The 26,993-nt window shown below is 59.5% G+C and overlaps 1 protein-coding gene and 1 long non-coding RNA gene across 5 annotated transcripts; one reads left to right on the forward strand and one right to left on the reverse strand.

Moving 5' to 3' along the window:
- Positions 1–308: 308 nt before the first annotated feature.
- LOC147572199 (uncharacterized) lies at positions 309–6,313 on the reverse strand. 2 transcript variants are annotated; one of them, XR_015246445.1, is made up of 3 exons: positions 5,406–6,313; positions 5,062–5,205; positions 309–1,272 (listed from the first exon to the last, which is right to left on the reverse strand). It is a non-coding gene; the product is annotated as an uncharacterized LOC147572199 (long non-coding RNA). The 2 variants fall into 2 exon arrangements; XR_015246444.1 differs by lacking the exon at positions 5,406–6,313 and having other exon boundaries at positions 5,062–5,397.
- On the forward strand, positions 4,196–25,978 carry SEMA4A (semaphorin 4A). 3 transcript variants are annotated; one of them, XM_086694793.1, is made up of 15 exons: positions 4,196–4,281; positions 11,452–11,616; positions 13,131–13,291; positions 14,193–14,255; positions 14,462–14,560; positions 14,782–14,887; positions 15,652–15,768; positions 16,082–16,206; positions 16,381–16,553; positions 17,586–17,736; positions 22,117–22,297; positions 23,671–23,789; positions 23,880–24,037; positions 24,254–24,354; positions 24,742–25,978. In XM_086694793.1, exons 2-15 carry the CDS (start codon positions 11,481–11,483, stop codon positions 25,332–25,334), a joined length of 2,283 nt encoding a protein of 760 aa, XP_086550919.1. In that variant the 5' UTR covers positions 4,196–4,281; positions 11,452–11,480; the 3' UTR covers positions 25,335–25,978. The 3 variants fall into 3 exon arrangements, with proteins under 3 accessions (XP_086550919.1, XP_086550917.1, XP_086550918.1); XM_086694791.1 differs by lacking the exon at positions 4,196–4,281 and adding an exon at positions 6,441–6,549; XM_086694792.1 differs by lacking the exon at positions 4,196–4,281 and adding an exon at positions 10,519–10,749.
- Positions 25,979–26,993: the final 1,015 nt, after the last annotated feature.

Genomic DNA, 26,993 nt, shown 5'->3' on the forward strand with positions numbered 1-26,993 from the left:
TGCCGGAGGTGGGTAGCTTCCTAGAAGGAAACCCCCTCCCGGCCCCCCCCCCCCCCCCCCCCCCCGCTTCCGGCGATGGCGCCCGAGGGCCGACGGGTTTGGGCCCCTGGGCGGCGGCCGAGGGGGTCCGTCCTGTGCACTCCCCGGGCCGGGCACCCGAGGGCGCCAGAGCGCCGCCCGGGCGGTGGCTGCGGGCGCGGCCCCGGGGACCCAGGCGCCGGCGCGGGGGACTCGCGCCCAGGTGCCTCGGCTCCCACGCCTGTCACCGCGCCGCGCCGCAGCCCCGCGCGCGTGGCAGGCCAAAGAGATTAATTTTTAAAACGTGGGTTTTTTTGGCATCACGTAGTGATAGTCTGCAGTAAAACTGAAAACGCAGGTAAGTCAAAAGCAGGGGAGAAAGTCATCCCTTTGCAGTCACCCCGAGACAGCCACTGATGGGTTTCTTCGCAGACGTCGTCCCCGAACACATGCTTTACACAGTTAAGATCTCACTGCGGCTTAAATTTTGATTCTGCTTTTCAGTTCACATGCGTGAGCCCTTTCCCAGGTTCTTTCTAAGTTTATAAACATGATTTTTAAATAACATGGATTCTTTCTCCACTGGCTCATGTAAGTGATACTTGGTCGTCCCAGAGTGAGGAGAAAAGGGGAGAGAGGCCCACCCTCCTTGTCGGCACTTTCACTACTGCCCCACGGCCACCGTCAACAGTTGCGGGGGGAGGCCTCCCACCGTTCTGTGCAGTTTCGATTTTCAAATACGTCCATACGTCTGCCATGTTCCGCGGCTCGTTGCAAATGACGTTTCCTGGGACAATCATCTGCCCAGGCATCTCTGGGCATTTCCACGAAGTCAACTCCAGGAACAGGACTGGCTGCGTCAGGGCTGTGTACGTCGCAAAAGCTGTTGATGATGTTGCCAACCACCTTCCAGAGAGACTAGACTTCCTGTCCTGACCTGCTGCTGAGCTCACTTCTCCGCGAGTGGCTCCTGACCACCAAGCTTTTGCTGGTTTTAATCCTTGCCAACTTGATAGGAAAGTGATCACACGTCATTGTTTCCCAACTGCGTTTCTTTGAAAAGAAATTGAAATCAGGAGCGCCCGGGTGGCTCAGTCGGTTGAGCGTCCGACTTCAGCTCGGGTCACGATCTCACGGTTTGTGGGTTCAAGCCCCGCGTCGGGCTCTCTGCGGACAGCTCGGAGCCTGGAGCCTACCTCGGATTCTGCGTCTCCCTCTCTCTCTGCTCCTGTCCCGCTCGCATTCTGTCTCTCTCTCAAAAATGAATAAACAGTAAAAAATATGCTTTTTAAAAAAGAAGTTGAAATTGTTTTTTCATTCGTGTACAACGGTTATTTGCATTTCTTCTGGTGCGAATAAGGTTTCTATCCTTTGCTCATTTTTTTATTGGGAAGATTATCTTTTTCACATTGGTTCTTAAGATTAGGGGAGAAAGCCCTCTTGACTTTATCTATAGGTATTAAGCCATATTTTTTGCAAATATTTTATAAAGGATGTTTATCATATAGAAATACTTAAAAATGGCTAAGTGTATATGTAACACCTCATTTCACAATCGTCTCTGGGTATTTGAATTTGTTCTCACTTCTGTGATTATAAATAATGGGGCAGAGACTACCTTTTAAGTATTCCAGGTAATTTCTTACAGTGGAGTTTGGGTGGTTCCCCTTCTGACTAGGCCGACTTTAAAGTCATGACCACACATCCCTAGCGTTGCCCCCTGCCCCTCCTGTCCCTAGCCCCGTCACCCCCTTTCTCCAGATGACCACATCATACCTCCTCCTGTCTCTTCAGATTCCCCTCCTCACGCTCAGCTGCCGACCCGTTTCTGGCTTCATTCCAGAGACACTGCTGTCGCTGACGTCCATGTGCCCTGCACGTGGCTGGCCCACTGGTCCCTGCTCAGTCCTCACCTTCCTTGACCTTGCTGGTCACGGACCTTGCTCTCAGCCCACACTGCTGGGTCTTCCTCTTCTCCCCCACCTCTGACAGACCGAGTGCCCGGACCCGACCCCTCTCTGGCTACACTGGGACCTGGAGACATCTCCTCCGGGCTCACGGCCTTTGACACCATCCGCACACTCTGACTCCCAGGTTGACACCTTCAACTCATTCCTTTGCCCTGAACCCCAAACCTGATGCTTGTCCAAGTTGGCATGTCCGGAGCGGATAGCCTGACTGCCACCCACCCCCGACCTGCTCTGCCTGTCGTCTTCCCCGGGGCACCTGCTGACCGTCCTTCTCCCCAGCTGCTCAGGCTGGAGTCCACCCGTAACTCCTCAAGCCCTCTCGAGCCCCACACTCAGTCCATCGGCACGTTCCGTCACCTCCATCTTTAGCATGGATCTGGAATCCAGTTCATTCTACGCACCCCCCCCCCCCGCCTCCGCCTCTTGTCGGGACTGTGGCAGTCCCTCCTGGCTGGTCTCCTGCCCCCGCCCCCCACGCGTTGCTCTCCACGCAGGGGCAGAGTGACCCTTTACCGCTCCGGCCACTCTTCTGCTCAAAACTCTCCAGAGCCTTCCCAAAGCAGTGAGAGGCCAGACAGCAGGCACGAACGCCGTGTGAAGCCCTGCGTGACAACCTGGGGGACAGCGCGTCCCTCACCAGCCCCTCAGGCCGCACTGACCGCCTTGGTGTTCCTGGAACCCCCCAAGCGCCTGCCCGCCTTGAGTGCTTCCCCAGCCTGGACCACTTTTCCCATCAAATACTGCGCGCCTGTCCCTGCACTTAGCACCACCAGACGTATCTCATTTCTGTATCTCCTCATGTTCTGTCCTCCACCCCGGACAGGCGTTTTCATGTTTGAAACCCCCCAGCACCTAGCTCAGGGCCTGACCCCAGAGCAGGTACTTGGTCGGTACCCGTAAGTGCAGGAATGGGACCGCTCAGCGTGAGCACTTCCTGCAGAGCCACTGCTGGGCGGGCGGGGGTGGGGTGGGGGCTAGTCCTGGCTTTGGGTGAAGCACCCCGAAGCCAGCGAGGAGACAGGGTCGGCCACAAAGTCACCCAGCTTGCTGGTGGTGGGGCGCGGGGCTCCTGACTCCCACAAAACACGGTGGCAACTCTGAACACTGTGGGGACGCCAGAGGACTTTCTGGATGAAGTGGTTCTTTTGGGGGGGCAGGGAAGGACAGGAAGAGTTTTATGGGGGCGGGAGGCCTGGCTGGCTCAGAGGAGCCTGCTACCCTCGATCTTGGGGTCGTGAGTTCGAGCCCCACGTTGGGTGTAGAGATGGCTTTCAGAATATTCTATCAGGTAGAAATGGAAGGAAAGGACCTGCGCTGCAGGTCGCAGACTTAGCATTCCCTGAAGCTGGGGGAAAGGCGGGGCGCAGGAGGACTGGGGCAGAGCCTTCTCACACTCCAGAGACTGAAATTCATGCTGTGGACACTGGGGGGCCAGGGCTGAAAACTGGCTGCTGTCTTTCCGTCTCCATTTCTGTCTCCCTCTGCTGAACGTTTCTCTGGCTGCCCGGCCCCTCCGTGGCCACAAGTAACCCACCAAGTCATTTGCTTTTTCGCTGTCCCTGCCCTAACAACCCACAGGCTAGGACCCTGCATCCTCAGCTCCCTCGGAGCCCCTTATCCCACAGCCAGAGGGGCAGACGGGCAAGACTTGGAGGGGGATTGGGAGGGGAGGGTGCCTCCTGTCCCCAGCCCCCTGCAGTGACCTTGAGGTGCTGGCCTCCCCTCCCCCCCTCCCCCGCCCGCCTCTGGGGCCAGGCCTCAGGCCCTTACAATCCTTGGGCCAGATCTCCGCGCTTAGTACCAGTCCGTGCCAGCTGGCAGCTCTCACCGGAGACTGAGGTGGCACGAATATGGGGGAGGGGGAGGAAGTGGGCAGGGGCCCAAGGGGAATAGGGGCCAGGATCCGAGGGGGTGGCAGTCAGAAGCTGGGTGGCCCCCGTGGGGGTCACATGGGATGAGGGAACGGCTAGACTGAGGAGTTGGAGGGCTTCCGGGCCCTGGAGGGGGTGTCAGCACCCCCGCTCTGGCCCTCCTGCCCCTGACAGGTCTAATCCTCTCCCCGCCACCCACTTTCCTCTACACCCACCCCCTGAAGCTGTCCCTAGCTAATTCGTCTTGGTTCCTTTAAGAGCTGCCTGGGAACTGGGGCACTGGAGGGGGCTGGCGGGGGGGGGGGGGGGGGGGGCCCACCCCCTCCCCCTGCCAAGCCCGCCTCTGCTCCGCCCCCTGCCCTGGCCGGACTCTGCTGGAAGTCTTGGACGCCTGGGTTAGGGTCTCCACTGCTGGGCTGGGGGTAAGGCTGGGAAGTGGTGGGGAAGGGGGACCGTGGTCCCCGGGGGAGGGGGAGGGGAGGGGGGATGCCAGTTTCCTCATACCCCAGGTGTCTGTGCCAATTTCAGTGGACAACACAGGGGGTCCTTCTGGGTGGTCCTCGGCCTCGGACTGGGGGAAGGGCAGCTCCGGGGATCTGGAGGGGCAGGGGCCGCGGGGCAGGGCGCCTGTGGCTCCTCACCCTCCACTCCCCTGTTTTGTCTTCCTGGGACTCTCCTTTGATCAACTCCATCAGCCACTCGCTGCCCTTCCTGCAATTAAAGACGTGGGGCCCTGACAGGTGGGGAAACTGAGGCCAGGCCAGCCACAGGAAAGGGAAGTGTATGAGCAGGTGCAGGGGAAGTGGAGATTAGGCTGCAGAAAGCCTCTCCCTCCTCCCCCACCTGGAACAAGAAGATACAGGGCACTGGGTGTCCAGCTCGACCCTGGCACATTTCTAGCCGCAGCCACAGCCGCTGCCCGAGACTGGGTCCCCGCTGCCTCACAGGACGTCTGGGCTCCTTCCTGGAAGCCCTGATTCCATACATCGAGGCTGGGAGAGGCTCCCCGAGGCTCACCCGGGTAACCCTGGATGCGGGCGAAGCTTGCAGGCTCCCTCTACCTTGCTCCCTTGGAGTCTTTCAGAGATGTGGCCCTTACAGTTCCGTTGAGAGACTGCACCCAATTCCCCTGGAAGGAGGGAAGGAGAGGGGAAGGACCCAGGACACTCCCCGGCGGGCGGGAAGTCCTTCTATAGTCTTACCTTCTTCTTCCCTGTTCCACCGCCAGCCCAGTTCCCTCTGGGCCTGGCCACCCGGATTTCCAATGGGTTCTTCCCCCGCTACCACAGCCCCGTCCAGGGGGAGAGGAGCCTGCGGGCGCCCTCCGAAGCCCCGAGGCCTGGGTGCTGTCGGCAGGGAAGAGATGGTGGCGGTGGCGGTGGTGACAGAGCTCCGCTCAGAGCCCACTTCCGCTTTTGGCCCAGGCCTTGCCCTCGCCACCCCACTCCAGACGGAAACGCTCACCCGCCACCCCGACCCAGACCTGAAAGGGAACCAGGCTTGGCCTCTGAACCCCTGAGCCTGGGGCTGGTCCCAGCACACTTACTTCCTTCTTAAAAATACTATGACGTCTCGAAATGAGCTGAGCTGCTCCCAGGTAGGCTGGAATCAGAGAGGACAAGCAAGCTGCCCAGGGTCACACCGCAAGTTACAGGCAGCCGTGCCTGGGACCCAGGCCTTCTGCGCCCTGGCCCCGGGCTGTCTGTTTCCCAGTCTTCCCACAGGCCGAGAGAGGGGCCAACCCTGAAGGGGCTTTTCCACCTCCTCCTGTTAGCAATGAGAAAGCTGAGGTGCAGCGGGGACAGGAGGGCGCTCTGCTGAGTAGGTGCTCAGGGTCAGGGCTGGGAGAGGACACAGGCCCAGCTTCAACACTGGCCCCAGAGCCCCTGCTTGCTCCTTCGTAGCTGGGGAACAATAATAGCTCAGCCTGTCTCTGTTTTATCCCTATCTGGCCTCGACCTTTGGAAAGTCCCTTCTGAAGTCTGCCCTCATCCTTCCTCTTAGAGCATAAGACTTCTCCTAACAGGTCTCAGGGGGTTGGCCAAAGAAGGCTTCTGGCCCAGCGGCTTGGGAAGAAATGGCAGAACCTGAACCCGGAAGCCAGGATAGTGAGGATGGAAGAGGGCCTCTTAGCCTGCTTGACGGAGCCCCTGTCCCTCGGCCTGTTTGCACAGATCTCTGTATGTGCACTCGCCTCCTCCTTGGCAAACTCAGTTTGCACGGGGTCCGGCCAGCTGGCATCCAGTTATGACCCCTTGTCCCGTGCATATACACAGTTCCCAGGGAAGAGGGAAACCCTGAGAAATTGACCATAAAAGAATTGGCCCCACGTGACCCCTGAACCCAGCTAGGGGACATCTACGAGGTGGTGCCTGCCTGACAGGGGGAGAGGGAGCTGAGCAAGGACCCCCAGGGGCTCCCCCCATATCTGGAGTCCCACCTCCCCCACACTGTGGATCCAGGAGCAGCAGAAGGTGGGGCGCAGGGGGACACGGGTAGGAGGAGGAAGAATATGGGGAGATTCTAGTCCCTCCCACTTAGAGATGCGGTCGCCATGGTGACTGAGGACCAGTGAGGCGGGATGGGGTTGGGGATGGGGGGCGGGGGTGTGGCACGGACGAAGGCACTGGGAGACAGGAACTGCCTGGCATTCCAGGGGGAGGGAAGCTCGGTGCATCCCCAAGCTCCAGGTAAGGGAGCCGGAGGGCTGAAGGGGGGGGGGGGGCGGGCCATTGTCTGGTGCTGGCTCTGCCTTGAGAAGGGGGCAGACAGAGGGGTCGGGCCATTGTGTGCGGCACTCAGCTCAGCCTTCCAGCTCAGATCCAGGAGGCCTAGGAGGCCCTGGGGAAAGGGTTGGGGGGATTGGGCTTGGCGGGTGGTGAGAATGCTGAGAGACAGTGTGGGTGGGAAGAGGTGCGGGGATGCCGGGGGAGTAGAGGCTAAGGAAGCGCCTCACACACAGCAGGCACCTAAATATAAGTTGACTGGATCATAAAAACAGGGCAAGACGGTGCAGGGCAGGTAGGGCTGAGGAAGGGGAGCCAGGAAGCAGATGTACCCCAGGACCGTGCTCTTCTAGGGCTACCCCTGGGGCTGGGAGGGAGAGGGGGTAAGGGGAGCTAGACCTGGTCGTTGATGAAGCCCGGAGTGGCTTTTCTCCCAGCTCCTGGAGCCCCTTCCAGCGAGGTGTCCATGTTGCCAGGAGCCCCAAAGGGACAGAGTTCCCCAGAGTTCTGTGGGTGAGCACAGGGTAGGGGTAGAGAGGGGTGAGCACAGGGTAGGGTGTGTGTGTGGAGTGAACACAGGGTAGGGATGAAGGGAGGTGAGCATGGTGTAGGGGTGCAGGCGGGGAGAGCACAGGGTAGGGGTGGAGGGGTGTGAGCATGGGGTAGGGGTGGAGAGGGGTGAGCATGGGGTAGGGTGCAGGTGGGGTGAGCATAGGGTAGGATGCAGGGGGGATGAGCATAAGGTAGGGGTGCAGGGGAGTGAGCACGGGGTAGGGGTGGAGGGGGGATGAGCGTGGGGTAGAGTTAGGGGGGGATGAGCATAGGGTAGGGGGTGGGGGGTGAGCATAGGGTAGGGGGCAGGGGAGTGAACATAGGGTAGGGGTGGAGGTGGGTGAGTGCAGGGTAGGGGTGCAGGTGGGGAGAGTACAGAGTAGGGGTGCAGGGAAGTGAGCATGGGGGAGGGGTGGAGAGAGGTGAGAATAGGGTAGGGTTCAGGGGGAGTGAGTACAGGGTAGGGGTACAGGGGGGTGAGCATAGGGTAGGGTGCAGGGGGGTAATTACAGGGTGTGGGTGGAGGGGGGATGAGCATGTGGTAGGGTGGAGGGGGGATGAGCATGGGGAAGGGGTGCAGGGGGGATGAGCATAGGGTAGGGGGCAGGGGGATGAGCATAGGGCAAGATACAGGGGAGTGAGTACTGGGTTGAGGTGCAGGGGGCTGAGCACATGGTAGGGGGCCGGGGGATGAGCATGGGGTAGGGGTGGAGGGGGGATGAGAATGGGGTAGGGGTGCAGGGGGGATGAGCATAGGGTAGGGTACATGGGGGTGAGTACAGGGTAGGGGTGCAGGGGGGTGAGCATGGGGTAGGGGTGGGGGGGATGAGCATAGGGTAGGGTGCAGGGGGCGTGAGCATAGGGTAGGGGTGCAGAGGGGATGAGCATAGGATAGGGGGCAGGGGGTGAGTACAGGGTAGGGGCAGGGGGTGAGTACAGGGTAGGGGCAGGGGGGTGAGTACAGGGTAGGGGTGCAGGGGGGTGAGCGTAGCGTAGGGGGCAGGGGAGTGAGCACGGGTTAGGGTCGGAGGGGGTGAGTACATGGTAGGGGTACGGGGGTGAGTACAGGGTAGGGTGGAGAACGAGGACAATGTCTCCATCGCCCCTCCCCCCTCCAACCCCCACAGCTACATCTCTACCAAAGGCCAGAAAGCCTTGCAGGAAGGGGCTACTGTTCTATGTGGTCTAGGGGCCAGAGGGGAGGAGTCCCTAGAAGAGGTGGACCCTCAGCGGGTGACAGGGTGGAACTAGACATTGTTGTTTTGCGGGGGGAGGGTCCCCAGGCTGGGGAGAGAGGAGCTGGGGAGCCCCCACATCGGTGCCATGAAATGTCACAGCCCCTAAGGCTGGGCCCTGAACACCTGGCCCCTTCTCGCCACCGCCCCACCTGAACCCTGCGGACCCCAGCCCCCGCCAAGACACTTCCCTGCTGCCCTTGGCTTCTTGTGTGGGCAATGGGGAAGGTCAGCTGAGGAGCCCTGGCGGCCACGAGCTTGCTTGATGCCGGGGCAGGACCTGCTCCGTCACTTGCGGGCCTGGCACAGAGTGAAGACGTGGGGTCCCGCGTTCAGCAGTGATCAGGCACCTTCAGGACGGCAGCAGGAGAGCACTAGGTCACGTGTGGGCCCTTCCGAATGGGGGGCCCCCGTGACTGCCCGGGTCATGTGCCCCTGAAGCCACCCTGGCCGTGGGCTCCCCAGCGGCACGGGGGTGATGGCCGTGTGACTTTGCCTCCGACTCCAGAGCCCCCCACGCAAGAGGGACGGTGGTGGGCAGGGTGTCCTCCCCCCGGCAGGCTCTCCCGCGGAAGCGGATGGCCCTGCTGCGTGTGGGGCTGGTGCTCGTACCTGATGGCCAGAGAGGTCTCTGTCCCCTCCGGAATCGGGAGTCCCTAAGGTACAGTTTCTCAGCCCAGAAGAGCCAGAGCTGGCCACCGCCTCCCTCCGAGGTGTCTTCCCCATCCAAGTGGCTCAGAGCTGAGAAGGGACCACACTGGGTGGCCAAGGGGTTGGCTTCTGAACGAGGCCCATCTGAGTCTAACTTGGCTTCTCGCTGCGTAACATCACTTTCCTCATCTGCGAAATGGGACTATGGTGGTGCCCATCTGCTAAAACTGTTGGGGAGACCAAGGCCTAATAACGCGAACTACTCATATTGGCGGGAGGGGCTGGGGAAGGAGAATCCCCGGGTCTCTGGGGCAGGAGGAACTAGGGCCAGCCCGGTGAACTGAGCACTTCTAGAGGGCAGACGCAGGGCGTCGGGCTGGGAGTTTGGAGCTGGGCTGCCTCCCCCGTCTCCCCCGCAGTCAGAACCCCTCCCTGTGACCCAGATAAGCCAATCTGTTCAAGCAGAGAGGCCAAGGGGCAGAGCAGGCCCCAGATCTGGACTAGGGGTTGGGGAGGCACAGAAGGCGGAGTCCAGGAGGGATCTTCCCTTCCCTGGATTCTGAGTCTGGAAGACTTTCTCTGAGTGGCGTGGCCCCTGGCTTCTCCCCAGGACTTGGCCACCAGCCTCCATGAAAGTCTGGGAGAGTCTTAGGCTAGTCGCCACAAAACAGTTGTCAGGAGGGCTCCGGCTGGGACCAGCCCCCAGAGAAACTGAGGGAAGATGAGTGGGCCCTGACCGGGAATTCTAGGGAATGACGGGCTGCACCACGACCAGAAGGATGGCAGTGACACGGCAGGAAGGCCATCCTGCCTGAGCAATGGCAGTGTGAGAAGGAGCTGGGTCACCAGCTGGAGTCAGGTTAGCCCTGGGATGGCCGTGCTCTTAAACCAGCAGCCGGCCGGCCTGGGGCCGAGTGCGCCGGAAGCTACCCACTTTATAGGTTGCGCGCCCCGGCTGGAGATGCCTCGTTAACCCTGCATTAGGAGGTTCCCCCCGCCCCGGGGCCTCCAGGGAGAGGTGAGCAGACACTGGGGGGTTGGGTGTAAGCTCAGATGGGAAGTTTTCTGGGCTCCCCCTGGCCTGATGCTGCCCCGGGGAGGGATGGACGCCAGGCCGTGGGAGGGAACCAGCCACGGGGGAGAGCCCAACGCAGCCCTCTTAGTCTTTCAAGACTGCGGCCCCCCTGAAGCGGGGGTCCCGAGGGGAGACCACCGCAGGCACTTCTGAGCACACAGCCGTGGAGAGACCCCGCTTTGTGGGTGAGCGAAAAGAGGAACAGAGAGGACAGGGTCACGTCCTATCTGAGAAATCTTGAGCAAGAGAAGAAGCCACTCCCGGGCTGGTTGGACTAGAGGTGGCACGACAGAGGGCAGTGGAGTGGCTGGCATGGCCCAGAAACTTTCTGGATAGACGGGGGGGGGGGGGGGGGGGCAGAGGCGTGTCTCCTTTCTTGCCCTCCCAGCGTCCCCCCCCCCCCACTTCCGCCTGAGCCAGGGATCTGTCACAACTCGACTCCAGAGGTGGAAATTCTGGTTTTCCAGAGCTCTCAGTGCCGGCTCTGGCGCTATGGGTACCTGGCGGGCCGCACTCCCGGCCCAGCCGGGCTGACCTTCCATCCCCTGTCCCCTGCCTCTGGGGCCTAGGAAGCCCCTTCTTCTTTCCCTTGGATGCACCCCTACCCAAGACTCTGGACACCTGGGGTTCTGCACTGTGGCTGGCTCGAGGGTATGTGCGATGAGGTGGGCGGCTGGGGGGTGATGATCCTGGGGACCTTGATGCAGCGACCCAGGGAGTCAGAGAGCAGGGGGAGGGGCAGCCGCAGAGCTGCCTGGTGGCGCGGCCCCTCATTACCTCCCTACAAGGGAGGGCCAGGTAGGCCAGAGTGTCAAAGACCTGCACCCAGCAGGGGAAGGGGAGAGGTCAGCATAGGCAGAATCAGGCCTGCCTGGGTCCTCTGAGGGCAGGGGAGAGGTCGGCCACAGATCTGAAAGTCCCAGCAGAGATGGGTCTGATTAACCTACATTTTGAGTGTAGGAAGCTGCTCCCCAGAAAGTCCCCTGCCTGGGCCCGGGGAAGGGAAAGGTCTGGGCTCTGGGCGACGGGGGAGGGAAGGCAAAGGGTAGACAGCAAGAAGGACTTCCTGAGACTCAGGTGAGAGAGGGCAGAGCAGGGCTGCTGGGGGCTGAAGATCAGAAGGGCAGGCAGGAAGCTGGACTCCGGCCCACAGGGGAGCTCGAGGCAGCAGGCTGGTGCCCGTGGATGATGGAAGTGAGACTCAGAAGGCACTCTGGAAAGGAAACTGTCCCCTCCCCGGCACCCCCCACCCCCATGCGCACTTCTGCTGCCTGGGGCTCTCCTATTGGCTCCCGGGGGGGGATGTGGTGAGGCCTGCTCACCCAAAGGGTGTCTGGGTGTCTGTTTCCGCAGAGCCATCTGGTGACAGCCTCTGGCTGAGCATGGCCCTCCTAGCCCCGGGCCCGGACCCCTGGAGCCTCCCGGGCCTTTTCCTCTTCTGGCTGTTTCTGCTGCCACGGCTGCTGACCGCGGGGGCCGCTGGGCAGGGGCCCCTACCCAGGGTCATCTACCACGCAGGTAAGTGTCCGACGGCCAGGTAGCGCAGGGCGGCAAGCCGAGCTGGAGGGGAGGGGCAGAGGAAGGGGTGGATGAGGAAACTATGTGCCACGGCCGGAAGACTAAGGGGGAAGACCAAGGGAGGAGAGGAAGGGGCCGGGGTGGTTCTCCGGGGCTGGTGGTTTTTCTTTCCCTCCTTACATGTCACTGTCCTCAAGCCGGGCACTTCCAACCCCTAACTGCTTTCACACCCCCACATGCCCGTAAAGCCACAGCCACGCCAGAAGATTATCCGTGGACCCGGTGGCCCCGCACACACCAGGCCCGCAACAACCACACAGAGGGTGCTGGACCGCGCCACGTCCAGACGCCAGGAATAAGAGAACTCGGGGTGGCCCGCTGGGGTGCAGGCCCTGACGCTCTGCCGCCCGCCCTCTCAGCTCCAGGCAGAAGGCTCAGGAAGGGATATGCCAGGAGTTGTAGGCGTAGGGTCTCCTGGGCGCGGCTGTGTCTCTGGTATCTGTCTGGGGCAACCTGGTAAAGGACACGCACGCTGGCCGCTGTTGGCGAGGACGCCTCTGTGTCCAGTGCTGGCATCCCCAACATAAGCAACCCTGGTACTCAGCCCGCCCTCTGGGTTCTGCGCGGGAAGCAGATGCGAGGCCCGGAGGTCATGCCGCAGGATGGGGCGTCCAGTAACCGAGGGGTTCACGCAGGTCTGGGGGAGGCCAGCACCTTGCCGACTTCTCCTTTTGGCCCTGAGATTCTCACAGCTTCCAAAGGGAACACTTAGCTAGACAGGACAGGCCTCTAGGGCTGACGTGCAAACACAGCCCTGGGGTGGGGGGAGCCTGTCCCCTTGCCGATGTACCAGCGGGACAGGAGCATCCCCCCGGCACCACTGCCACCCCGAGGTGACCATGAGGGCCTCACTTGCCTCCCGGTGGCCGGCTCGCTGCCCCCACACAGGTGCCAGCCAGGCTCGCCCACAGGGGCCTTTGGGGATGAACGTTTCCTCTCTGTTCAGCTGATGGCAGTGATTCTAGTGGTAGAAATGTCCTGCGAGAGAAGGGAAGGTGGGTTGGGGAGTGTGACCCTACAGCCTACAGCCACCCTGACACACAGTCCTATCTGTCTGTCTGCCTTCTGCTCCCCCTGCTCCTCCCCCTGCCCCCCACAGCCCCCCACCCCCGCCAGGCCTGGAAGTGTGTCCATTGTGGCTCACTCTATTTGCTGGCCCTTTGTGTGTCTCTTGGGTTCAGGCCACCCTTCCCCAGCCCCGGGCTGTCGTTACCCTGTCTCTGGCTGCCTCTTCTCTCCGCTGTGGGATCAACACAAAACTCCTGCCCTCCCAGCAGGGTGGGTGAAGGGGGGGGGGGGGGCGGCGGCTGCTGGTGGAGTGTAGGTCTGGCTGCCAGGGCCTGGGGGGGCGGGGCACACTCTGCCAACACTTCCCCTCCCCACCTCAATCTCGGAAGTCAGCTCTGTGCCCAGCCAGCCCTCATCACTCACCCCTTCTCCTCAACTCCCAACAGGGGACGGACGCAGGGTTCTCAGCCTCTTCCACCAGAAGGGCCTCCAGGATTTCGACACTCTGCTTTTGAGTGGTGATGGAGGCACTCTCTATGTGGGGGCTCGGGAGGCCATTCTGGCCTTGAACATCCAGGATCCAGGGATGCCAAAGCTGAAGAACATGGTGAGCAGGCCAGGGGTGAAGGGCATGGGCTGGGGGTGGGGAGGGGGCCGACAGTGCCTCCCCACCCCCGTGCCTGGTCTGCCTACGCATGACCGACTACCCATCCTACCGGGTCGGATGTACCCGGTCTGCAGAACAGAGAAGAGATACCATAGTGGTCTCCCTACTTGCTGGTACCCTGCCTTCTGCTTGAACGATACTAACTGCTAGAATGGCTGAAACGGAAATCATTGACATACGACAGAAACACTGACTCCAATGACATCAATAACGTGACATCCACCCACTGGTAGAAACCACTGAAGCCTGTGTATTAAATTACGGTCAGCCTCCTAACGGGAATGGTGTGAGGAAGAGAGGGGGGCGGAAGGAAGGAGGGAGAGAGGGAGCAATTTCTGAGCATCTCCCGGTTGTGCCTCTCAGCGTGTGGCCTGTGGGCCACCTGCGCGTATGGGTTGCCGGGTGAAGACGCAGCTTCTCTGAGGTGGCAGACAGGAACCGACATTTTAAACAATTTCTCCAGGAAACGTGTGGTTTGACAACAGCTGCTCTGTACACCAGGCATTGCCCTAAGGGTACTTTGCATATGTTCCTGGTGGGTGCCCTCCAGGAGCTTGTGCAATTGACTGAGATCACTTAACCACCAAGCGGCTGATTCTGGATTCAAACTCAGGTCTGATTCTGCAGGCCGTGTTCTACCACAGAGCTGCGTCCCAAGGAACGCCAGCATCATCAGAGCAGTGACCACAGTCACAAGCTGATGTTATTACAGCTCATTAGCATGTCACTGGCCACCATGCCTTCCAGTGACTTCACACCTGGCCCAAGGAGACGGGAGCAGGTCAAAGCTAGAGCCGAAGACCTCACTTTCGTTCGTCTCCCTCCCCACTCCCCACCGCAGATACCCTGGCCGGCCAGTGACCAAAAAAAGAGAGAATGTGCCTTTAAGAAGAAGAGTAATGAGGTAAGCCCAAGTGGGGGTGCAGGGGCTCTGGGCAGAGCCCCCAGACCGCCACCGGAAGACCTCAGGTTGGACAGGCAGCGGAGGATGCTTATTTCCACTATGACGCCTGCATCACCCTCTGTGAAAATGTAGAGACTGCGTCGGGGGTGCCCCGCCCTCTCCCCCCCCAGCAAGGGAGGGGCAGCCTGAATTCTCTGTCTCCCCAGACACAGTGCTTCAACTTTATCCGTGTCCTGGTCTCTCTCAACGCCACCCACCTATATACATGTGGCACCTTCGCCTTCAGCCCCGCTTGTACCTTCATCGTGAGTTATTGGGCACCCAGCTCTCGGACCCAAGCATCCCTTCCACACCTACTCCCGGCCCATCCTCTGGAGCTCTGGAAAACTCTGCTCTTCCAGATGCAGGACCCTCGTGAGCTTCCTGGCCCCACCTTCCCTCCATGTTCCTCTCCTTCCCTCAAGCCCTTCATTTCCCAGACATGAGACCCTGGCGTTCTGGCCCCCAGCCTCTCCCCCCCCTTTAGGAACTCCAAGATTCCTACCTGATGCCCATCTCCCAGGACAAAGTTGTGGAGGGGAAAGGCCAAAGCCCCTTCGACCCTGCCCATAAGCACACAGCTGTCTTGGCAGGTGAGTATCAGGTTTCCAGTATCTGCCTTCCCAGGTCACTCTGGGAACTATGGAATCTGACAGTTTTCTGAAAGGCAGGGGATGGAGGGAGGGGAAGCCAGGAGCCTCAGGGCACCAGATCAGAGAGAGACTCGGGCACCCCAACCGGTCCCGCTGAAGCTGCCCCAAAGGAGGTGGAGGGAGGTAGATAGAGAGAGGTTCACACAGGCAAGAGGGTCCGGGAAGGGTCTTGGGCAGAAGAGAGGCCTGAGGCTCAGCCATTTTTTCTGTGGAGTTTACGAGAAATCACGGCCTGTGCCCTCCCAGACACAGACCATAACAGATTCCCCGCCCTGGTTTCCTGGAAGAGGTGGCCTTTGGCTTTTGAGTTGGACCTTGAAAGATACGTAGATGGGCAGTGAAGATGTTCCAGGAAGAGAAGGGTAGGGCCAAGGGGTGGAGGCAGAAAACACAGCCACCTTTGGGGAACCAGGAGTGATTCTACTTGCCAAGTGGTTCTGCTGGGCCTGTGAGGGAGCAGCCAGAGGAAGGCTGGACAAGGCCAGTGCACAGAGGGACACAAGGCATGACTATTCCCTGAGGCAGTATTCCCTAAGAAGGGGGCTCAGCGGGGTCTGTGAGCTGGGCTCTGGGCACCACAGGAAGGTGTAGAACACAGAAGGGGGCCAGAGACCGATGTGAATGCTGGCGCCAGGCAGAGGCAGGTCTGAAGAGAGCAGGGACCCCCTCCAACCAGGAGGCCTCCCGCCCTCTCCCCGCCCTAGATGGGATGCTCTATTCTGGCACCATGAACAACTTCTTGGGCAGCGAGCCCATCCTGATCCGCACGCTGGGACCCCAGCCTGTCCTCAAGACCGACAACTTCCTCCGCTGGCTGCAGCGTAAGGACCCCAGTCCCCAGCCAGGTCTGGCCCGTCCCAGAGCAAGCGCGGCGGCCAGGCCTGAGAACCCGAGACCCGCTGTTCCCCCTTGTGCCCTTCTTGAAGGGGGCCTCCTTCAGTAGTGCGAGGCAGTACTGTTGCTGGGGGTGCAGTTCTCAGCCCCGCGAAGCGTCAGTAAACACAAAAGGACCAGATGTCCCCCCCCAGGGCCACCCTCGGCCGGCCTCTAGGCATCCAGTCTGCGGACCAGCGCTTGGGGGGGTGGGGGCGGGGGTAGAGTCCCAGCCTTAAGCCTATCTGCCCCGCCCCGCAGCGGACGCCTCCTTCGTGGCAGCCATCCCCTCGACCCACTTCGTCTACTTCTTCTTCGAGGAGACGGCCAGCGAGTTCGAGTTCTTCGAGAAGCTCCACACGTCCCGCGTGGCCAGAGTCTGCAAGGTGGGCGGCCCGGGCGGGAGGCGGCGCTGGCCGCGGGGCAGCCAATGCGGAGATGGCAGGGGCGGGGCCGAGCGCCCAGGACCCAATGGGAGCGGGGCGGGCGCGCGGGAGGCGGGGCGCAGGGCGCGCGCGGAGCGGGGCGGGGCGCCACTGACTCCGCCCACGCGGCCCTAGAACGACGTGGGCGGAGACAAGCTGCTGCAGAAGAAGTGGACCACCTTCCTGAAGGCGCAGCTGCTCTGCGCGCAGCCGGGGCAGCTGCCTTTCAACGTCGTCCGCCACGCGGTGCTGCTGCCCGCCACTGCCTCCGCAGACGCCCGCGTCTACGCCACCTTCAGCTCCCAGTGGTGAGCAGAGCGGCGGGAACGCGGGGGCTGCGCGCGCGGGTCGTGGGGCCGGCGGGTTGGAGCTGTCACTCCGCGCAGCTCACCTAGGAAGGCGTGTGATCGCCACCACGTCCCACGGATCAGACCCACCCCCTTCATGTAGATGGAAAAAGAAAACTCAGGTTCTTACTAGTTGATAGCCTGCCTGGTTCCAAAAAGGATAGGAGACAGCTTACCAAAGGCAAACATTGAGACAAGATACGATAAAAACTGATAAGGAAACAGGAGTAAAAGAAAAATAAGACAAGGCAGGGACTGGGACGACGCATTACAGATGTTTGTCATTTATGCAGTGCCAGGTGCTGATCACAATTTAGCTCTGAGCTTCCTAATGGCCAAAGCAAAAAGGGAAACACCATCAGTATCACTAAAGTTAAAATAGTCATTGCTTGGAGGCTGAGAAAAGTCAGTTGATTTGCTGTGATCTGGTCACACGGTGTTTAGGTACTTCCTGACAATGTGTCAGGTACCAAAAATACCTGCTGTAAGCAGAGGCTGGTATTAATGACATCCAGAACCGAGAACAGGATGTGAGCCACAATCAGGTTAAAGAGAACAAGAGAAACCTGTTGTCCACAGGCCAGGGCTGAAGGAATACAGATCTTCTCATAGTCAGGCTCTGGTTGGTTCCCTGAGGGTCAGGAATCAGTAGGACCAAAAGGAGCAGGGCTTCATCTGGAGCCTGTTGGGAACTGTTTACACTGCCCCTCCCATGGGTACAGCCCAGCCTGGGCAAGACAGGCAGCAGCCACCCCCACGGCCTGAGCCCCAATCACGCCTCCTTAAGGATAATCACACTTCAGGTCCCAAGACGGTCCGCAAGGGACTCCCCCAGCCTTATCACCACAGCTCGGGGAGACTAGGCATCGGTAGGCCAGCCCCACCCTCCACACCCCTTCCCTCCTGGGCTTTCTGACCAGGGTGGGCCAGGGCTACAGGGGGAGCTTCCTGGTATAGAAGAGAGATAACAGTGTCCCCTCTGGCTGTCCCCAGGCAGATCGGTGGGACCAGGAGCTCTGCCGTCTGTGCCTTCTCTCTCAAGGACTTCAGACGTGTCTTTGAGGGGAAGTACAAGGGGCTGGACAAAGAGACTTCACGCTGGACTACTTACGGGGTTCCCGAGATCAGTCCCCGGCCAGGCAGCGTGAGTACCACCCCCAACACCGCAACACCGAGCGACCGCCCTCCACAGATACACACACACACTTCCCCCATGTCAAAGGACCTGTCGTGGCGCAGTGAGCGTCCAGTCGTTGGTGCTTCCTGCCCTAACCGGCCCTGTCTGCTCAGATACACACTTGGCCCAGCTGCTCCAACCCCTTCCTACCCACAGAGAAGCACCCCCTCCGCTAAGTGCACACCACTTACCTGAGTACATCACTGAGGAGACGAGGGGGCACGGGCTGTGCCAAGGACTGCCTGGCATCTTCATCTGCGTTTGTTATTCAACTCTTGTTTTTTGATCCGAGTGCTATACGGTCACCATCTAAAGAATCCTAGAGAGCTACACGGTCGGTTATAAAAATCTGCCTTATTCCCTGCCCTACGCTTTTCCCTCTCTAGAGGGACAACCCCCTTCAACTCTCTTAGCCGATACTTTGTGTATTTATCTCCAAATCTCTAACGTACTTTTATTTTCAAATGTTCACTTACTTATTTTGAGAGAGAGAGTGCGAGCAGGGGAGGGGCAGAGAGAGAGGGAGAGAGAGAGAATCCCAAGCGGGCTGGGTGCCGTCAGCGCAGAGCCCGACGCGGGGGTCCATCCCACGAACCGTGAGATCGCGTGACCTGAGCCGAAATCAAGAGTCAGATGCTTAACCGACTGAGCCCGCCAGGCGCCCCGCCCCGTCTCTAACATACTTTTATTGCAGCCTCCTGATGCTTCATTTTCAGGCAGGATCTATTGAATTCCCCGTTCTGGATGGTGAGGATTTAACTGTGTTCCTCCCCCTCCCCCCTGCCACCCCCCCCCCGCCCCCCAGTAGTGTGTGGCCTGCAGCAGCTAGCAAGAACTGTTTTTGTGCGTCTCTTTCCAAATTCGCGGGCACTGACATTACGCTGGTAGCTTGAGGTCAGCCACGGGGGAAGTATAGGTCACGGCAGTTGGCAAACCCGATGAGTCAGGAGACAGGGATCCCCGACGCCCACACTGGAACTGCTTTGCCAGCACACCACTGCACCCACCCCTCATCTCCCAGGGTAGTTTTGTCACAATTTTGGTTAGATCAATATTTATGTCGGACTCTTCTGCACCACTGAGCTACGTAGAAGGCCATGATTACTTTTCCTTTTTACATAATTAAAAATTTTCCCTGGGGTTAGTAATTATCTCTCTCTCACTTTTTTTTTTTTTTTTTGCTTGCTTTGTTTTCTAAGCTCTTATCATTAATTCAACCTCAGACTCTTCCTCAATTATCTGCATTTCTTCTGAAGACACAGCCATTAGGCATTCAAACAGTTTCACGTTCCTGGAAACGGCTCCTATCCACTGCGGCCTGGACCAGCAGCTGGCCGTCCGGGGCCAGGGCACCGCTGCCATCCTGGAATTTCCCTGCTCATCATTCTGGGCTTTCCCTTTGTATCTGTCCGTGACATTCTCGTGTTTCTTGCAACCTGTGACTTCCTCTTTTTTTTTTTTTCTTTCTTGTTTTACTATCTTATTTCATGAACGTGGCCTCCATAGATTCCTGGAAAGGGATACAGTGGAGGTAAACTTTTTGAGACTGAGTGTCTGAAAATGTCTTTATTCGACTTTCACATTTGGTAGTTTGATGTGTGCAGGTAATTCTAGACTAGAACTAAGCTTCCTGCAAAACTTGGAAGGCTTGCCCTGTTATTACCCAGGGGGTTACTGAGATACCCAGAGCTATTCTGATTCCGAAGTCTCTGAATGTCCTGTTTTTTTCTCACTGGAATCTTGTAGTGCCTTTTCTTTGTCCCCAGTTCTGAAATTTCACAGTATTGTGCTTTGACGGGACTCTGTTCATTTATTGTGCTGGACATTCAGCCTGCCCCTTCAGCCTGGGAAGTTGTTCCTGCAGTTTGAAGTTTTCTTGAACTATTTGCCCTATTTTCTTTTTAATGAACAGACAGTTTTTGAGGCTTCCTGCCACTGTTGTAAGCACTAGGGGATGGATACACCAGTGAAGAGAGCAGACAGAAGTCCCTTCCCTCATGGAGTGGACACGTTCATGTTAGAATGTTTTCTTGCTTCTTTCTGGCCCTCCTGGACTGGTCCTCTCCATTTTTAAATGCTGTCCAGCTTTCCAAGACTTCGGTTTTGCCCTACGTTCTGGGAGAGTGTCTCAATTTTGTCTTATTTTTTTGAAATGTTTCTTTTCAGAGAGAGAGAGGGAGCACACACGAAGGGGAGGGGCAGAGAGAGAGGGAGAGAGAGAATCCCAAGCAGGCTCTGCACTGTCAGCACAGAGCCTGACGTGGGGCTCGTCTCACAAACTGTGAGATCATGACCTGAGCCAAAATCAAGAGTCAGATGCTCAACTGACTGAGCCACCCAGGCGCCCCCAGGCATTGTTCTTTTAAGTCTCTTTTAATCTATACATTCCCTTTCCATCTTCTTATTTTCTCTTGCCATTTACTTGTCATGTAGAATTTTTCACTGTCTAGATCTTGGTGACCATGTCTCTCTGTGGTGGAGTTTAAGGAATTCCTGTAAATTCATTGGAGGTTGGGTCTAGAGACTCAGTAACATGAGTGTGATTTGATCCCTTCACCGTGGTCGTGTGTCTTCCTTCAGGACACACGTGGTGTCTGGCTCCCTCTTTGAAGTAGAGTCTTCTTTTGTAGCATCACGTTCTTGTTTCGTGGATACACTCTCTTCACTTAGCTCTCTGAAAATGGTAATACTACTTTGCGTGAAGGTCTCTTTTCTCTGAATCATTTAGCTGTGTTGTTTGTTTGTTTTCCATTTGTTTGTTTTGGTCCAGTAGCTCTGGGCTCTTTGCTGTACTTGAGGGTGGGGACCATGCAGCTGTTTGGAAACTGCACCGGTGGATGGGACTTGGCTCCACTGTTGTCCCCTGGAGGTGGCCTGGCTGGGCGGTTTTCTTGGGGACCCTCAACATGAATATCATCAAGTCTTACCTTTGACCTCCAGTCAGTTTTCCGGAGCCCTCTTCTAGCCTTCTGCTCGGAGGGGGACCGCCTGGCTGCTGGCGTTGGGGGAGAGGGGGTGAGGGAGGAGTCTCAGCATGCACTGAGCCTCCCTGCCTTCACGCCTGCTTTCATGGTGTGCCCGTGCCCTCCGCCCAGAGACCCTCTACTTTACCCTCTCCAGAGAGTGAGCCTCCAGACCTGGGCCAGGCCCTGCCAGGGCCAGTCCCCCAGGCACGGGAGCTGCAGGAGACCAGCCTCCGTCCTGGACAGACTTCCAAATACTCTTCTGACTCCGTGCCTCCCTTGCCTCACTTCTGGAGGTGGCTGGGGCCACTCACTCGTGACCTTTAGGAATTCTGCCTTGTAAATCAGACAGCTTTGGCTACCCCAGGGCTGGCTTAAGAAAAGTCCTTTCTTTTTTTCCTGCTAAGTCTTTTGCTGTGTGTTCATTTGCTTTCCAGCTTCCAAACTGTGGCTGCCTTCGCTTCCCCTCCTGTTCTCCCAGTCCCTGTAGCTTTCTGCCTTAACCCACCCCCCGACATTTTCGGGGGAGGAAGTGAGAATAGGTGCGTGTGCTCATTCTGGCATCAGAATGAAACATGGCTGTTATTACCTCACTTACAGACAAGGAAATGGGGGCTCATAGCGGGGCGGGGTGGGGAAACCTACCTGAGGACACAGCTTGCAGGGGACAGAGTTGGGCTGGCCCTAACATAGTGCTTTTGGGTGTGGAGGACAAGGATCCTGACTGAGATCAGGACACACAGCGTGCTGGTGTTGGCAGGGCCTCTGGAGAACAGCCGGCCCACCGCGTCCGCCATCCCCTCACTTTATGGGTGAGAAAAAGGAGGCCCCGAATGGAGAAGGGGCTCTGCCAGACTCATGTGGCAAGTTCATGCCACACCGTGGTGACAAGCGCTTCCTGCTACACCACCCCTTTCTGTCACATCCGTCATGCAGTCACTGACTCCACAAACACCATTGGGCACCAGCTGCGTGCCAGTCTTGCGCTGGGTATGCCCGGGGCTCCCGATATGAGTGAGACGTGGTCCCTGCAGCAGGTAGCTGTCGCCCTGCTTCCTGCCGGGCACCCTGGATGAAGGCGATGAGGAGGAGGAAAGTAATAACCGCTAACACTTACTGAGCACTTCTTCATGTCACGCCTGTTCTAGTTACTTTTCGCGTATTCGTGGATCTCGTGCGCGCACCAAGCCTGTGATATACGCGGCACTGTGTTCGGAGGCTGGAATTCAAGGCCAGGCAGCTCCAGAGTTTAACCACCTCCTAAGATGAGGACTGCTTGGAGGGAGGGAGGCGCAGCAGGCTTGCAGCTGGGAGGGAGGGAAGAGGCAGTGGTGAGCTCACGGGAAGGAGAGAGCTGACCTGATCTTCCTCCTCCCCGCTTTAGTGCTCCGTGGGCCCCTCCTCTGATAAAGCCTTGACCTTCATGAAGGACCACTTCCTGATGGACGAGCAGGTGGTGGGGACCCCCGTGCTGGTGAAGTCTGGCGTGGAGTACACGAGACTCGCGGTGGAGACAGTCCAGGGCGTCGACGGGCACAGCCATCTGGTCATGTACCTGGGCACCAGTGAGTAAAGGGCTCCAGGACCTCCCTCGGCGACCACGTAGGGGCTGCATTTCAGGCTGAGGAGGGAAGCCCTGGAGTTCATTCGCTCATGCTTTCATTCGACAAATGCTTTCTCAGTGCTGGCTATGTGCCTGGTGCCCTGCTAGGCTCTAAAAACACAGCGGGGTTACCCGTGCCTTCTGAGCTTTAGTGCTGGAGGGGGTGACAAACACAGAGGACTTTGGGGGCCTTCGCAGGAGCTGTTTCTCTCATGGAGGAGCCATGGAGAGAGGCGAAGAGCGGGCAGGTGGAGGGCAACTGGGAGCAACCAGGACGGGGCCCCTCCTTAGGAAGTCTGCTGTGAGGGGAAGCAGGGAGGGGACGCTGCGGGGGCGGGGGCGGCAGCCTGCATGCTTTTTTCAAAGAAGGAAAGGCCAGTGGGATCCAGGAGAGGGGCAGGTGGTGAAGAAAGGGGCAGGCCAGGGGGTCACTGGCAGGTACAGTTGCAGAGAGAGCAGGAAGCCGGAGCCTGGGACACGGGTGGGGGCCAGCACCCGTGCTGGGTTGGTGGTGAGTGAATAGAACAGGCAGGATTGGGTGGGTGGCTGGCAGGTGATGGGCAGGCCCCTCCGTGCAGCTGGAGGACGCAGGGTCTTGGGCTGGGGGTGAGGGGTAGAGAAGGAGGGGGGGTTGGAGAGAAAGGGGGTAGATTCAAAAGCCGTTGTGGAAAGGAGGAGAGAGAGCCCGCGGGGAATGTGGAAGATTGCCAGGCGCGTCTATGGAGGGCCGGGCGGGGGTGACCTTGAGCTTCAGTGGAAGAAACCTGCAGGTTCCTTCCTTCTTTTAGGACATGTTTCCAGCCACTGTGTCAGCTGTGCCCACCCTGGGTCCCAGCAGAGAGCAGAACGCCCCCAGAGCTCGGTCCGTGTGGAATGCACGGAGACAGCCGATAAACACGGCACATGAGTCACTACTCGGCGTGTTAGGAGATTAGAAAGTGATTCAGCACGAGGGCAGATGAGGAATGCCAGTTAAGGAAATGGCGGTTTTTAAAAGGGTGGTCAGGGTGGACTTCACTGAAGTGCCTCGGAGCAGGGACACTCGGTGGAGCTGAGGGTGGCTGGTGACATGGTTTTCTCCGGAAAGCACTCAGCTGTCCTCGGCCCCAAGTCCGTGGGGAAGGTGGGCTGGGTTCCGGCACAGGAGGGGCAGAGGGGCAGGGGTGTGAGCCACTTACGACGGGACTTACGTGATCTCCGCGGCATCGAAGGCAACAGCCTGACAGATCCGTGTCTGCGCACTTTGCACTCAGCAGGAACGTTCTGACAGCTGGGAGGCCATCTGGAGTTAGAAGGGTCCGTGGACCCGTGACAGTCTCTGCTCTCTCCCCACAGCCACGGGGTCCCTCCACAAGGCTGTGGGGAGTGGGAACAACAGCGTCCATCTGGTGGAGGAGATCCAGCTGTTCCCTGAACCTGAACCTGTCCGCAACCTGCTGCTGGTCCCCGCACAGGTGGCAAGGGGCCCTCCGATGAGGTGGGGGGCTTGGGTGCCGGGTCCTCACTGGGCAGGGTGACCCCGTCACTCTCCCTCTCTTTTGCAGGGTGCAGTGTTTGCGGGCTCCTCAAGGGGCATCTGGCGGGTCCCACGAGCCAACTGTAGCGTCTATGAGAGCTGTGTGGACTGTGTCCTTGCCCGGGACCCCCACTGTGCCTGGGATCCAGAGTCCCGGACCTGCCGCCTCCTGCCCACCCCCATCCCGTGAGTGCCGGTCCCGGATGGCAGTGAGGCTGGCCCGCCAGGACCTTCTTCCCCATCATGCGGGGTTCTTCCTCTCTCCAGGGGCTCCTCCCTCCAACAGCGTCCCTCCTGGGGAGGGGTCACAGCAAGCCGTCCTGGGTTCACCTCCCCTCTTCCTCCTCCTCTTCCCACTTTGGTCTGTTTCAAGGGATGAGTGTATTCTCCCCGCCTTCTCAGGAAGTCCTGGAGGCAGGACATGGAGCAAGGGAACCCACGGTTCGCCTGTGCCACTGGCCCCGTGGGCAGAAGCCGCCAGCCTCAGAGCCGCCCCGAAATCAGTGAGTGGGAAACCAGGGGGTGGGGGGCGGGGAGGCTCAGGGACTTCTGCGCAGGGATGGGCCTTTCTGCCTCAGTCTCTTCCCCCAGCACCTGCCCGGCTGGAGACCTGAACGCCCAGATTTGGGACGGATTTGGGTCCTGGCTTAGGGAGGAAGGTTAGGAGCTCTAAGCTGGGATTCAGGATTGAGGCCGCAGTCTGTTTTTGGTGCAGAGCTGGAGTCAGATGGACTGAGGTCAGTTTGGGGTCCAGACTGGAGATAGGGGAGGGGTCAGAGTCGAGTTGGGGAGTCGAAATGGAAACCGGAGAGGGGAGTCAGGGTCCAAATGTTGGCACAGCTTTCCTGCCCTCCTCTCCCCTCTCTGAACCGCTCACCCTTCACCTCCAGTTAAAGAAGTCCTGTCTGTCCCCAACTCCATCGTGGAGCTCCCCTGCCCCCGCCTGTCAGCCCTGGCGTCTTACCGCTGGAGTCACGGCAAAGCGGCGGTCCCAGAGGCCTCTGCGGCGGTCTACAACGGCTCCCTGCTGCTGCTGCTGCAGGACGGGGCGGGGGGCCTGTACCAGTGCTGGGCCACGGAGAACGACTTTTCCTACCCTGTGGTCTCCTACTGGGTGCACAGCCAGGATCAGCCCCTGGCTCTGGACCCCGAACTGGCGGGCATCCCCCGGGAACGTGTGGAGGCCCTGTTGACCAGGGTCGGGGGCGGGGCCGCCCTGGCCGCCCAGCGGTCCTACTGGCCTCACTTCCTCACGGTCACTGTGCTCCTGGCCCTCGTGCTTTCTGGAGCCCTCCTCCTTCTCCTTGCCTCCCCACTGGGGGCACTCCGAGCCCGGGGCAAGGTGCGGGGCTGTGAGACCCTGCCTCCTGGGGAGAAGGCCCCCCTGAGCAGAAAGCAGCACCTCCAACCTCCCAAGGACCACACGACCTCGGCCGGCGAGGTGGACGCGGACAACAACCATCTGGGCTCCGAGGTGGCTTAAACTCTGGGCACAGACCGGGGCTGGAGGGTGGGCAGGGCGCCTGGCCATGCCGGCTGTGGGGACCTGGGACTTGGTGGGGGAGTACCACGAAAGACCACCTTTTCCCGCCACTGTGTGCCACCAGGAGCCCTCAGCGGGGCTGGACACAGCGGCCTGACCCCCTGTGGGCCTGCCTTCCACCACGCACACAGGCTCTCCAGCTTGGCTGTTCCAGAACCCTCCGGTGTGGGGTGGGGGGGGGGGGAGGTTCCAGGACCCTGTGGTAATAAACACCAACATACAAACGGGACAGCACGCCAGTACCCCTGGCGACCCCACTCTGGTCGCAGCCGCCACCTCACCTCAGACGCCAGCGCCCCCCTCCCGGGGATCTGCAGGGAGACGCGCCCTCCCCCTCCCTTGTCAACCATGCACCGCTGACTCCCGGGAAGTCTTTCCGGAAGTCTGACCGCCTTCCTTCTTGCTTCGGTTGGGGAGACTGTGATCCCTGCTGGCCTGGCTGGAGCAACAGGGGTCATCTGAGCCTTGTTCACTCCTTTGCTGTGGCTGACCCCTTGATCTTTGTCCTCTCCCCTCCTTTATTTTGGGATTCAGAAAACGGCTTGTCACAGACAGTTTATTTTTTATTAAAAAGACAAAGCTTACGAGTGGTGCTTTTGTCCGAGCGGGCATGCCGTAGCCGAGGACCCTGGGGGTGGGGCGAGCAGGCAGTCCCACGACGTCAGCAGGGAGGGTTTGTGGGGTGCCTGGTCTCTTCTGCGCTGCCGGCTCCCCACCCGGGACCTGCCCCCCAGGCCTCTCCTCTGCTCAGGCGCTGCAGGAGAGTGGCTCGGACCCCGCTGTCAGGCCAGCGCAGCTGGGGGGCGGCAGCCTCCGCCGGGACCCACCGGGCCGCGCCTCACCTGTCGCTGACCCCCGCCTCTTCCGATCCCCGCAGCTACTGTTCCCTGCTGTCCCAGCTTCCCGTGACGCCGATTCGGCACCCCTTCCCCACGGCCCCAGTTGGCGTCAACTCTTGTGGACTGGATTTATGGAGAGACTGTACAGCCACCCCATCCCCTCCCAGATCTGACACGCGGCGCTCTGTCCACACCCCCGTGCCACCTCCCTCGGGCTAACCAAGCCCCTTCCCTCTGTCTGCCAAGACCCCCGGCATTGCCCTCTCACTCCACGACCCCTGCCTTCCGTCTCCCCCCCTCCCCACCCAGGTGTGCTAGGTGTTCTCTGCGGGAACCAAACACATGAGAACGCTGCTCCCCCCCCCTCCCCACCAAACGCCAGAGAGGGGCCTTTCTGGTTCCCCCCCCCCCCCCCCCCCCCGCCCCAGGGAGGCTCTCGCCCTCTCCGATGCCCTGTGGTCTGGCTTTCTCCGCACAAATGACTCTCTGAGACTACCGCTGTGTCACCTTCACACCTGGCCCCCCTTTTCCCATAACTCTCTTCCCCTATGGTTTACTGTTTTTATTTACGTATTTATTTTTAATCGTGGTACAAAGCAAATACCGTACCATTTACCCTCTTAACCACTTTTAAGCTCAGTAGTGTCAACGATATTCACGTTGCTGTGTAACAACATCTCTAGGGCGTTTTCGTCTTGCAGCCCCCTTCCCTGCAGCCCTGGCAGCCACCATTCCACTCGCTACGAGTCTGACCACTCCA

Source organism: Puma concolor, chromosome E4, assembly GCF_028749965.1.
Source record: "Puma concolor isolate L17-30 chromosome E4, mPumCon1.1.hap2, whole genome shotgun sequence".
In the NCBI taxonomy this organism is placed as follows: Eukaryota; Metazoa; Chordata; class Mammalia; order Carnivora; family Felidae; genus Puma; species Puma concolor.